Source organism: Asterias amurensis, chromosome 1 (genome assembly GCF_032118995.1).
Source record: "Asterias amurensis chromosome 1, ASM3211899v1".
In the NCBI taxonomy this organism is placed as follows: Eukaryota; Metazoa; Echinodermata; class Asteroidea; order Forcipulatida; family Asteriidae; genus Asterias; species Asterias amurensis.
In genome coordinates, this window is record NC_092648.1 from 7,820,850 (window position 1) to 7,834,784 (window position 13,935).

Below are 13,935 nucleotides of genomic sequence, written 5' to 3' on the forward strand. Positions count from 1 at the left end.
TGATTCCTGAACCAAATTCTTAGATCTCATTCAAGCCTTTTTATCTTTTTCTTTTCAGTAATAAGGGTTAGTTGATCACATGAAAGTGGTGATCAACTAAAACATAATAACATTGCAGGTCACAAGACCTATGGTCGAACCACAGACATAAAGAACCTATAGACGGAGAGTAGGGGGTGCCAAACTGTAATTTTGTACTTTCTCAAACCGTGGGCGGATAGTTAACGCGCGACCCGCTGCTTTTAGTCAAGTTTTGGTATAACCTTGAGGCAGTGCCCGCACCGTCTTAATTATATTTTATAAATTTGCATGACATGATGACCGGATGCGGGATTGTAGCCTTACGACAACACTTCATAAATAATCCATATGACTGTTTGCAAATGTTGGGCGTTGAGGTTGAGCTGTTAAAATGTCAAGTTTACAACTTTTTTTCTGGGAAATCCAGTCTAAACTCGCTTTGAAACGCAAGTTCATACTATGGCCCTCCGTGTTGCGTACGCTCGCGGCGAATGCACACCAAACAATCGCGTATCAGTAGCACGTAAGTCTATGTGGTACGCATCATCATCAAACACGCACCTTTTGGTCGGAAAGTGTGTGACAAACATATTTTTTTATATAAAATTCTTCTAATTTCATTGTTTTGGAGAAAGTTCAGAAAGAGGAGGAGAACCAGCAAACAACTAACGGCAGAAAAGGTATCTAGCTAATGATCTTTCTTAGATGTTGGTGATTTGTTTACCCTAAAAACACACATTTTCTGTCAGCATCTCTTCACTCGCCCATTGCTTTACACGTGTTTTTGCTTGCGTTTCACAGACTTTGCCCACAGTTTGGGGTATAGTCTGGTGCCGTCACAATTACGGTATCTGGACATTGATTTCCATAGGTGCTGTCCATCTATAGGTTCTTTATGTCTGTGGGTCGAACCCTTATTCTATGCTTGAACCCTTGTTCTATGCTTGAACCCTTATTCCATGCTTGAACCCTTATTATATGGTTGAACCCTTATTCTATGCTTAAACCTTTATTCTATGGTTGAACCCTTATTCTATGGTTGAACCCTTGTTCTATGGTTGAACCCTTGTTCTATGCTTGAACCCTTATTCTATGGTTGAACCCTTATTCTATGGTTGAACCCTTACTCTATGGTTGAACCCTTATTCTATGGTTGAACCCTTATTCTATGGTTGAACCCTTATTCCAGGTTGAACCCTTGTTCTATGGTTGAACCCTTATTCTATGGTTGAACCCTTATTCTATGGTTGAACCCTTATTCTATGGTTGAACCCTTATTCTATGGTTAAACCCTTATTCTATGCTTAAACCTTTATTCTATGCTTGAACCCTTATTCTATGGTTGAACCTTTATTCTATGGTTGAACCCTTACGTATTCTATGGTTGAACCCTTATTCTATGGTTGAACCCTTATTCTATGGTTGAACCCTTATTCTATGCTCGAACCATTATTCTATGGTTGAACCCTTGTTCTATGGTTGAACCCTTATTCTATGCTTGAACCCTTATTCTATGGTTGAACCCTTATTCTATGGTTGAACCCTTGTTCTATGGTTGAACCCTTGTTCTATGGTTGAACCCTTGTTCTATGGTTGAACCCTTATTCTATGCTTGAACCCTTATTCTATGCTTGAACCCTTGTTCTATGGTTGAACCCTTGTTCTATGCTTGAACCCTTATTCTAAGGTTGAACCCTTATTCTATGGTTGAACCCTTGTTCTATGGTTGAACCCTTGTTCTATGGTTGAACCCTTATTCTATGCTTGAACCCTTATTCTATGCTTGAACCCTTATTCTATGGTTGAACCCTTATTCTATGCTCGAACCCTTATTCTATGGTTGAACCCTTATTCTATGGTTGAACCCTTATTCTATGCTTGAACCCTTATTCTATGGCTGAACCCTTGTTCTATGGTTGAACCCTTGTTCTATGCTTGAACCCTTATTCTAAGGTTGAACCCTTATTCTATGGTTGAACCCTTGTTCTATGGCTGAACCCTTATTCTATGCTTGAACCCTTATTCTATGCTTGAACCCTTGTTCTATGGTTGAACCCTTGTTCTATGCTTGAACCCTTATTCTAAGGTTGAACCCTTATTCTATGGTTGAACCCTTGTTCTATGGTTGAACCCTTATTCTATGCTTGAACCCTTATTCTATGCTTGAACCCTTATTCTATGGTTGAACCCTTATTCTATGCTCGAACCCTTATTCTATGGTTGAACCCTTATTCTATGGTTGAACCCTTGTTCTATGGTTGAACCCTTATTCTATGCTTGAACCCTTATTCTATGCTTGAACCCTTATTCTATGGTTGAACCCTTATTCTATGCTTGAACCCTTATTCTATGGCTGAACCCTTGTTCTATGGTTGAACCCTTGTTCTATGGTTGAACCCTTATTCTAAGGTTGAACCCTTATTCTATGGTTGAACCCTTGTTCTATGGCTGAACCCTTATTCTATGCTTGAACCCTTATTCTATGCTTGAACCCTTATTCTATGGTTGAACCCTTATTCTATGCTCGAACCCTTATTCTATGGTTGAACCCTTATTCTATGCTCGAACCCTTATTCTATGGTTGAACCCTTATTCTATGCTTGAACCCTTATTCTATGGTTGAACCCTTATTCTATGGTTGAACCCTTGTTCTATGGTTGAACCCTTGTTCTATGGTTGAACCCTTGTTCTATGGTTGAACCCTTATTCTAAGGTTGAACCCTTGTTCTATGCTTGAACCCTTGTTCTATGGTTGAACCCTTGTTCTATGGTTGAACCCTTATTCTATGCTTGAACCCTTATTCTAAGGTTGAACCCTTATTCTATGATTGAACCCTTGTTCTATGGTTGAACCCTTGTTCTATGGTTGAACCCTTATTCTATGCTTGAACCCTTATTCTATGCTTGAACCCTTGTTCTATGGTTGAACCCTTGTTCTATGCTTGAACCCTTATTCTATGGCTGAACCCTTGTTCTATGGTTGAACCCTTGTTCTATGCTTGAACCCTTGTTCTAAGGTTGAACCCTTATTCTATGGTTGAACCCTTGTTCTATGGTTGAACCCTTGTTCTATGGTTGAACCCTTATTCTATGCTTGAACCCTTATTCTATGCTTGAACCCTTATTCTATGGTTGAACCCTTATTCTATGCTCGAACCCTTATTCTATGGTTGAACCCTTATTCTATGCTCGAACCCTTATTCTATGGTTGAACCCTTATTCTATGCTTGAACCCTTATTCTATGGTTGAACCCTTATTCTATGGTTGAACCCTTGTTCTATGGTTGAACCCTTGTTCTATGGTTGAACCCTTATTCTATGCTTGAAACCTTATTCTATGCTTGAACCCTAATTCTATGCTTGAACCCTTTTTCTATGGTTGAACCCTTACGTATTCTATGGTTGAACCCTTATTCTATGCTCGAACCCTTAATCTATGGTTGAACCCTTGATCTATGTATGGTTGAACCCTTGTTCTATGCTTGAACCCTTATTCTATGTTGAACTCTATTCTATGCTCGAACCATTATTCTATGCTCGAACCATTGTTCTATGGTTGAACCCTTATTCTATGGTTGAACCCTTATTCTATGGTTGAACCCTTATTCTATGGTTGAACCCTTATTCTATGGTTGAACCCTTATTCTATGGTTGAACCCTTATTCTATGGTTGAACCCTTATTCTATGCTTGAACCCTTATTCAGGGCTCGAACCCTTGTTCTATGGTTGAACCTTTATTCTATGCTTGAACCCTTGTGCTATGCTTGAACCCTTACTCTATGCTCGAACCCTTATTCTATGGTTGAACCCTTATTCTATGGTTGAACCCTTATTCTATGGTTGAACCCTTATTCTATGGTTGAACCCTTATTCTATGCTTGAACCCTTATTCAGGGCTCGAACCCTTGTTCTATGGTTGAACCCTTATTCTATGGTTGAACCCTTATTCTATGCATGAACCCTTACTCTATGGTTGAACCCTTATTCTATGGTTGAACCCTTATTCTATGGTTGAACCCTTATTCTATGGTTGAACCCTTATTCTATGGTTGAACCCTTGATCTATGGTTGAACCTTTATTCTATGGTTGAACCCTTATTCTATGGTTGAACCCTTATTCTATGCTTGAACCCTTGTTCTATGGTTGAACCCTTATTCTATGGTTGAACCCTTATTCTATGCATGAACCCTTATTCTATGGTTGAACCCTTATTCTATGGTTGAACCCTTATTCTATGGTTGAACCCTTATTCTATGGTTGAACCCTTATTCTATGCTTGAAACCTTATTCTATGCTTGAACCCTTATTCTATGGTTGAACCCTTATTCTATGGTTGAACCCTTATTCTACGCATGAACCCTTACTCTACGGTTGAACCCTTATTCTATGGTTGAACCCTTGATCTATGGTTGAACCTTTATTCTATGGTTGAACCCTTATTCTATGGTTGAACCCTTATTCTATGGTTGAACCCTTATTCTATGCTTGAACCCTTATTCTATGGTTGAACCCTTATTCTATGGTTGAACCCTTATTCTATGCATGAACCCTTACTCTATGGTTGAACCCTTATTCTATGGTTGAACCCTTATTCTATGCTTGAACCCTTATTCTATGCTTGAACCCTTATTCTATGGTTGAACCTTTATTCTATGGTTGAACCCTTATTCTAGGTTGAACCCTTATTCTATGCTTGAACCCTTATTCTATGGTTGAACCCTTATTCTATGCTTGAACCCTTGTGCTATGCTTGAACCCTTGTTCTATGGTTGAACCCTTATTCTATGGTTGAACCCTTATTCTATGGTTGAACCCTTATTCTATGGTTGAACCCTTATTCTATGCTTGAACCCTTATTCTATGCTTGAACCCTTACTCTATGCTTGAACCCTTATTCTATGGTTGAACCCTTATTCTATGGTTGAACCCTTATTCTATGGTTGAACCCTTATTCTATGGTTGAACCCTTATTCTATGCTCGAACCCTTATTCTATGGTTGAACCCTTATTCTATGGTTGAACCCTTATTCTATGGTTGAACCCTTATTCTATAGTTGAACCCTTATTCTATGCTTGAACCCTTGTGCTATGCTTGAACCCTTATTCTATGGTTGAACCCTTATTCTATGGTTGAACCCTTATTCTATGGTTGAACCCTTATTCTATGCTTGAACCCTTATTCTATGCTTGAACCCTTATTCTATGCTTGAACCCTTATTCTATGCTTGAACCCTTACTCTATGCTCGAACCCTTTTTATATGGTTGAACCCTAATTCTATGGTTGAACCCTTATTCTATGCTTGAACCCTTATTCTATGGTTGAACCCTTATTCTATGGTTGAACCCTTATTCTATGGTTGAACCCTTATTCTATGCTTAAACCATTATTCTATGCTTGAACCCTTATTCTACATACATGTATGCTTGAACCCTTATTCTATGGTTGAACCCTTATTCTATGCTTGAACCCTTAGTCTATGGTTGAACCCTTATTCTATGGTTGAACCCTTATTCTATGGTTGAACCCTTACTCTATGCTCAAACCCTTATTCTACATGTATGCTCAAACCCTTATTCTATGGTTGAACCCTTATTCTATGGTTGAACCCTTATTCTATGCTTAAACCATTATTCTATGCTTGAACCCTTATTCTACATACATGTATGCTTGAACCCTTATTCTATGCTTGAACCCTTGTTCTATGCTTGAACCCTTATTCTATGGTTGAACCCTTATTCTATGGTTGAACCCTTATTCTATGGTTGAACCCTTGTTCTATGGTTGAACCCTTGTTCTATGGTTGAACCCTTATTCTATGCTTGAACCCTTATTCTATGGTTGAACCCTTATTCTATGGTTGAACCCTTATTCTATGCTTGAACCCTTATTCTATGCTTGAACCCTTATTCTATGCTTGAACCCTTATTCTATGGTTGAACCCTTATTCTATGGTTGAACCCTTATTCTAGGTTGAACCCTTGTTCTATGGTTGAACCCTTGTATGGTTGAACCCTTATTCTATGCTTGAACCCTTATTCTATGGTTGAACCCTTATTCTATGCTTGAACCCTTATTCTATGCTCGAACCCTTACTCTATGGTTGAACCCTTATTCTAATGGTTGAACCCTTATTCTATGGTTGAACCCTTGTTCTATGGTTGAACCCTTATTCTAATGGTTGAACCCTTATTCTATGCTTAAACCTTTATTCTATGGTTGAACCTTTATTCTATGCTTAAACCTTTATTCTATGCTCGAACCCTTGTTCTATGGTTGAACCCTAGTCTACGCTTGAATCCTTGTTCTATGGTTGAACCCTTGTTCTATGCTTGAACCCTTGTTCTATGGTTGAACCCTTATTCTATGGTTGAACCCTTATTCTATGCTTGAACCCTTATTCTATGCTTGAACCCTTGTTCTAAACTGGTAACTTCAAAACCGAAAGCATCAGCAAACTAAAATTTTGGATTTATTCGTTTGGTACATGTATGATGGTTTATCACTCTAATTTTTTAGAAGAAGATCTGCGAACCCATGAATCACCCCCCCCCTAATTTGGTACATTCTTACAGGCAGGGACTCTTAAAAGAACATAAAAAACATAACATCTTTGGATTTTCTTTATGATACACACATGTACAATAAGGAATCAATATTATCTTCAAGTACGCGCTAATTCTCCAATCAGATTTGCAAAATGGAGTGGTGATATTATGTTATCACAAAAGCGCGAGTGGAATAAGGGAGAATATAGCGCTTCTGCGTCCCATATCCAACGAGGCTGAAGCCCCTCCCCCCCCCCTTAGAGTTGGCATCTTGCTAGTAAGGGCCAACGAAGGGGACTGGTCCAGAAACAGCCACCCAAAATGCGAAACCAACCAATCATATGTAGCTATTTTCTGGCTGTGGGGGACTGGTTGGGAAAGGTAGTTTCCCCCAACAATCTTTTAATCTACTAAGTAGCACCTGTAAAAGAACCATCTTACCCGTTCAGTGGCTAAGAGAAGATCATTTGGTGGGCATGCCGCAGCACATTGTGAGGGCACCCGCATATGGGAACGTCGTAATTCGCTCTACAGATACTGTACGTGTAACATAAACAAAGCATGTCTACATAACAAAACTATTGTGCACATACTAAGATCTTGCATGAGTTTTTCTCACGCTTTTCCTTTGAAATGGAGATATAAAAAGGTTTGAAGGCAGTCAAAATCCCAAGACATTTGACTAATATGATACAACAGTAACAATTAATTTGTGAACTGTTATAATACTATTAATAACGGATTTCATTGGTGGACTTGTGTTGTATTTGACAACATTTCAAATCTTGTTATTGAGATGAGTTGGACAAACTTTCCTACGGAAACATTTTTTCAAACAGAGCAGCTAAAAGTGAAATCTATTTAAATTTCAGATTTTTGTTTTTAAATGCTATTTTGCAAACTGGGAAATTCACATTCATTCCCATTCACTTTTCTCTGAACTTTCCACAAGCTTTTTGAAAAGTCCAATGATTTGAATTACCTTTCTTTCAGATGACGAACTGGAATCTTTCTGTTGATAATTTAAAAGAAAAAGTTGTCTATAAATATCTCAGAACATCACATTGAAATTTGAAAAAGATTACTACTGATATAAAGACTGTAAGTACCTCAAAACAGCAAATTAACTATCAATGAAATGCAGCCATATTTGTTTAGTATGCGCTAACAAAATGACCTGTTTATGTTTTTGGAGTTTCATTCAGAGCTACATGTACACTATTAGTCAGTAATCGCATTGTACATGTACATGTAACAAAATAAGATTTAAATACAAACTTCAATTTATTACAGAAACTTTGACCACATTGTCCAAGCTACAAATATTGGGATGACTAACAAATTGTTGCTATGAAGGGGCCGTGCCTGGATCATGCACATAGGGTATGTTCAGACAGCGTACTAACTTAGACCCGAACCGGTTTAACTTTTACGAGCAGCGGGGGGTGGTTGTAAAAATAAAGCCCATTGGGTTCAGACAGCACTGAGTTAAACCCGATCTGGTTTATCTTTGGTTTTAAGAGGTCAAAGTAGACGCGACTCCTTTGCTCTAACATCCGGTTTTATTAATCAGATTCACGCACCGAGTATGCCGAGATACTGAGTACCCGATGCCGTGGATGATCATCAGAAAATATTATTGGATAAAAATGGCCCAATCGAACACGGAAAACAGTTTTACCACTGGGAGGATATGGGCACTTAAAAGAAACATGAACACGACCGTAAAACAAATAATTAAACAAACAAAATATTGATACAAACCGCCTTTTCCTTTCCGGAAACTAAGGGTTAATTACTAATAAAACTCACCTAATTATTTTTCTGGTTTTACAAAGAAAAAATTACTAATGCAGGACTTGAACCTTCAACATCCAAATAAACATACACCTCTATCAACTGAGAGACCACCAACATTAAGGCTAAATTAGACAGTTCAGTTAGTAGAGAACTGGAACATTAATCCGGAGTTTGTGAGTTCAAATTCCGCTTCAGTCAGTTTGGTTTTGTTCAATCTAAAATCACTAACGTTTACCCAGTCATTACTTGACATTCATAAATACCTTAGACAAGTTCGCTAATCCTATTGGTGGAGAGCGCGTCACGTGGGTGTGTATGAACCTTTGTTTATGACCGGTAATAAGTGTTAATTAATGGGCATGACACGCAACCTTGCACCTGTTCTTATAAGACAGTTTCTTCATTCCTATTGGTCGAGAGCAATGGCTGAAACAGTTGTGCCACATCACGCGATACGCGCGACGGGCACAACATTCCCTTATAAGGAGTTGTTTACCCGAGGCAGCGGAGGGCTTTACCATTTCATAGCTGGAGGGGTGTTGTGTTGAAAGAAATCATTTAACAATTCTAATTTTTGCATTTATTTTACTTTTTGACCGAAAAGTGATGTTGTTTTGATCGAAAAGGTATTTATGAATGGGAATCAAAGTGTGCTGAATCAGTTTTCAACTAGTGGTTTAAACCCACCAAGGCCTGGTTCTTTTCACTTTACCTCAACTTCCTCAAGGAAAAATTATCAAGAACCAGGCCTCGTTGGGATTAACCACACATTGATTCCCTTATTTATTTTTTATAACAAATTTTACTTGTCCCAAGAAAACACTTAAATTGCTGTTTAGGATTACTGAACAAATTCAATAATCACATCCAACTTACCACTGATATGTGTAAATTGTGTCTCAGTTTTCAAGTTATTCTTATATAAATTTATTATGAAAAAAAGTTGCGCCATCATAATGAAGTGTAACCATCGATGCAGTATATTTTACTTGACATCCCTCCTTGAAATAGCAATGATCAATAATCAGAACATTGTTTGAACCAGTTAAAAACAAATTTATACAATAATATGTACTAAAAACCTCAACTTACAAGCTTCTTGTATCCTTGGACATGATGCGTAAGTAGGTGAAGCATGAATGTGAAAAATTCTGCCATGTTGGATGTTAAAGCCTGAAGTACATCCCTTCGTCTGTTTGTTTGAAGACTTTGGAAAGCAACAACATCTTCAACAAGCCGCAGCAAGACAAGAAGTACAAGTTCTGTTTGTGTTTCCTAATAAAAAATTGATAATATCAAATGTTAAATACCTTTAAAAATGTATCAGGAAAAAAACCCACCACAAACTCACACTTCACACTAGATTAAATAGTAGCTTAATTTACCGCATCATCAAAAAAGATTGCCCTTCACTTCAATTCACTTAAATTCAAAAATGGTTTAGTAAAACAAGCATCGCAGTAAAACAAAAACCCTGAACTGCACATGCCAACATCAAATAATAAAAAACACATCAAATAAAAATTAACAATAAGGAGATTAAACAAAAAACTATTATTATATACATTGTCAAAATTACATAATTATTATACACAGTTAGACAATATCGGTAGTCTAGTTGGTAAGACACTGCTCTAGAATTGCAAGGGTCGTGGGTTCGAATCCCACCCAAGTAACATGCCTGTGATGTTTTTTCACAGGACTCGGGAAAGTACTGAATATACAGTGCTAACACACATTGGTGTATGGGTAAAAACCAAAATTAATAGGTCAAATTTGTTTGTGTGTTTTAAAATACATTTATTTGGGAGGTAGCCAATTTCTACACCGTGATGGGATTCGATTGACAGAGCAAAATCACTACACAATTAATTTGTCTCTTAAGATTTTCAAGGGTTTTAAGTTTGCACACACTTAATACATGTACATCTCTTTAACAAAGAATAGTTTTTACCAAAAATTATACGACACACCCTTTTTTGAACAAATTCCAATTTGTTCACCTGCTCTTTAGTAAGATTACCATTGTACAAAGGAACACAGTAGTCTAAAACAGGTCTTACATAACCCTTGTAAATTGCCAATAGATCATTCACAAGTAGATTATGAGAACGTAAACAACGCAACATGTACAACTTTCTGGTTTTTTTTATTATCTCATTGACATGTCTGTCCCACTTTAAAATTGTCTTGAATAATCACACCCAATACTTTCACATATTGCACATTTTCTAAATTAGTGTCATTAATGCGCAGAATTTCATGTTGTTCTATAAGTTTTTGGCAAAAGACACTGAAATGGTGCAACATTTGGCTGCATTTACTTCTGTTATTCACAGAAGTCCAGTTTTGTAAATTGACTAAAGACTATTGAAGATGAGATAATTGAACAGAATTTTGACTTTCAACAAAGTTAAAGTCATCAAATACAAGCATCATTTATCATCTGGGGCTCATTTTGTTCCTTGGGAAACTCAAGCGTGAATTTGTTCCCAGGAGGGAAATGTTCCTTTATAATCAAACGTTCCTTACGTCATTCTAGAAAAACTAATAGTCCAAGAAATAATACATGGCCATGTATTGTCTTAACAAAATGGCACCCACCCCAACCTCATGCCTTAAGGTGCCAAACGGCCATGGAGATAAAGAAAATACAGCAGCAGGAAGACCATGCCCAATAGCTACTGAGGTTTTTAAGATACAAAGTTGTTTTAGTTGTAACTTGATACAAAGTTTAACCTAATACTTCAAACATTATTTTTATTTGCTTTGCCACTGCCCACATTAATGACCAAATGGGCAATTCCATGAAGAAGTGGACATGACCTCAAAATTTAGAATTGTGTTTTTAAGTAAAAATTGGGCTTATATGGTAGCATATAAATGTACATCAAATATTCAGGAAAAAATGGTTTCAATGTCATGTCTTTGCAAGAAAGTTAGAAAAAAATAATTTTTGTGCCAACAATGTTTTATCATGAAATTATGTGTAAAAAAGTTGTGCAACTTCAATTTACTACTGAATGGGGAAGATTACAAGGTATCAAATCAATCTAGTCATATTTATTCATTGATTGGACCTACACATTGGCTGCAATCGTCAAAATTTGTGTTTGTGATAGATTCAGACCATCAATCTGTGAAGCTTGTACCCCATTAAAGCTTATGTAACGTAACTAACCAAAACTTCCGATTGTTTCCGCCTCTAGAGAAGGCAATCAGTTAAAATGTTTATATCTTGAATTTTCCTACTTGGTGCAATCCTTAATTAAAATAAGGAAAGAAAAATCATAAAAATTGTACCATGTGGAAAATAGAAGCAGTCAAAAACTGTAACGTAACTAACTATGTAACGTAACTAACCGGAGTGTAACGTAACCGACCGACATAAAGACTATTAAGATGCTGCTAAGTTGACACAAGCATAAGTTTTCAGCCATGTTATAAAGTTTAAACAAGTTAGGGCAGTATGATACTATTCTTTGACCCACAATTCAACTTCTAGCAATGTTTTGTTTGCCATGTGGCTCATTTTGTCTGTATGCATATTATGCATGCAAGATTCATGCGCAACACCCCTGTCCTATAAGTTCATCTTCTTCAACTTTTGTGGTGAATTTTTTGGGGTAAGTTTGATGACAATAAAGTTACATGGTGTAATCCACATGAATTTTATTTTAAAGGGTCATCTTAAAGTTGTATTTCCCTTCTACATGTATATGCTAAATTAATGAGACTTTGTGTACAAGTGCTGCATGTATAATTCTAACATTGTTCATCAGGTACATATGTGTAGTTATAGAAATTGCAATTTCCAAAAACTTGATTGACTTTGTTCCTTATTTTAATGTCCATACAAACAGGCCATTGTCAAACAAGAAAAAGCAACAGCAACAGCAACACTAAGAAAACATAAAGGCAGCTAGTCACTACGAAAAATACAAGGAGAAAAAGACATTTTGTGAAATACTGTAAGAAACAGCAAGAGAGTTTGCTGTCTAATCGTCAACAATATCAGCTTGTGTGTAAGGGGAAGCAAACTCATATATCTATAAGCTTGTTGCCCTGTGCAAACAGACCATGGGATGTGATTAGTGTGAAAAAACAAAAAAACAAAAAACATTTTGATGTGCATCAAAGCACAAAAAATAGTAGGACCGGAACGTGTTCAAAAAGGTTTAATATTATAATAAATCTTCCTTTGTACATGGAGAATCAAAGGCTTTAGTTCTTAATTAGGGAGGGGGTACATGTACATGTACATAGTAGAAGGGCAAAGAGGAACTGGTGTTGGTAGGCCGGGGTGGGGTTTGGAAAGGAGGGAGGGTGTGATGAAGAGAGAGAGACTGCCCATTTAAGCGTTAAGCTGAAAAGCATTGTGGAGCGGGACAGCTGTACTTCAAGAGCAGCACAAGGTTGAAATTCACTGGACTTTCTTCTGCACCTCCCATGGCAAAGGTCATGTGGATGGCATGGGAGGGGCAGTGAAACATCTTCTGTAAAATGGCCCACTCAAAATGTTTGTATCTTCTGTACGAGGGACAAAATGATTTTCAAGCTAGATGTGCCAGAAAATGTCAACAATCGCGAGCATTTCAAAATTTCTGTTGAACTTTAAGATTACATGTAGGTACCATGACCAAGAGTCAAGACAAGGAACTTATTCAACATCCTTTCTATTGTTTTGTTTTCTTTGGTATCTATGTATTAGAGAGAAATTCACTTGGTTTATTGTGACTTTAAAATACTGCATGGCTTATGAATGTAATGGAACAAGTTTATATGTTACAGATATAAACATTTTGTAATATATGTAACCTGGGTTAATGATATGGCGAGGTAATGGCTTTTTATACCTTTTTTTGCAATTATGTTACCAAATATTACTTTATTCCATTGTTTTTTGCGTAATTGATTTGTATATAGTGTAGTATTCCATACTAGTTACTAATATAGACCAGATTAGAGCTGTGAGTGAAGTACAAAGGGTGTATCACAAATAATATTAGTCATGGACAAAGTGTAACGTAACTAACTGTAACGTAACTAACCATGATTTTGGGGCAATGCCTGGAACTGATAAGAGTTATTTTATTTTTTCCCCTACCAAAACACTTTCTTGTACCCTTGTAGTTATAGAAATAGTAAAGTTTGTTGCAGCTGTACCCTGTTTGAGGAAACTTTTTGTTCAAAGACATGCATTTTTTTGTCATGTCCCTTTTTTGTAACGTAACTAACCAAAATTAAACTGATCATAACAACCCAATAAATGTGTCTAGAAGTTTGTAATTTTTCTGTATATTAGGTCTAGCCAAGATGTAGCCATGGTACAAAAACGGAGACTTGATAGGCTTTCATGTTAATATTGGAGACCACAAAGCTGTGCTAAGCGGCTAAAAGTGTAACGAAACTAACCATGGAATTGCCCAAATACACATTATGGGGCCACCATTACTGTTTATGTTCGGGGCCATGCAATAAGTTGAATGGCTTTTTGACCATGTTGATGACTTTGTCATTTCTCTGTGATTGACTCCTTATTATCACCCTCATGAGTCTGAGGTC

The 13,935-nt window shown here is 37.0% G+C and overlaps 1 protein-coding gene across 1 annotated transcript in view; it reads right to left on the bottom strand.

Annotated features, from left to right (window-relative positions):
- Positions 1-13,935, bottom strand: part of LOC139944530 (exportin-5-like) — a 207,142-nt gene that overhangs the window by 111,753 nt on the left and 81,454 nt on the right. Inside the window, exons 5-6 of the mRNA XM_071941578.1 lie at positions 9,463-9,645; positions 7,553-7,582 (exon numbers count right to left, since the gene is read on the bottom strand). Coding sequence (XP_071797679.1) covers positions 7,553-7,582; positions 9,463-9,645 — 213 coding nt within the window. The remainder of the gene's footprint in view (positions 1-7,552; positions 7,583-9,462; positions 9,646-13,935) is intronic.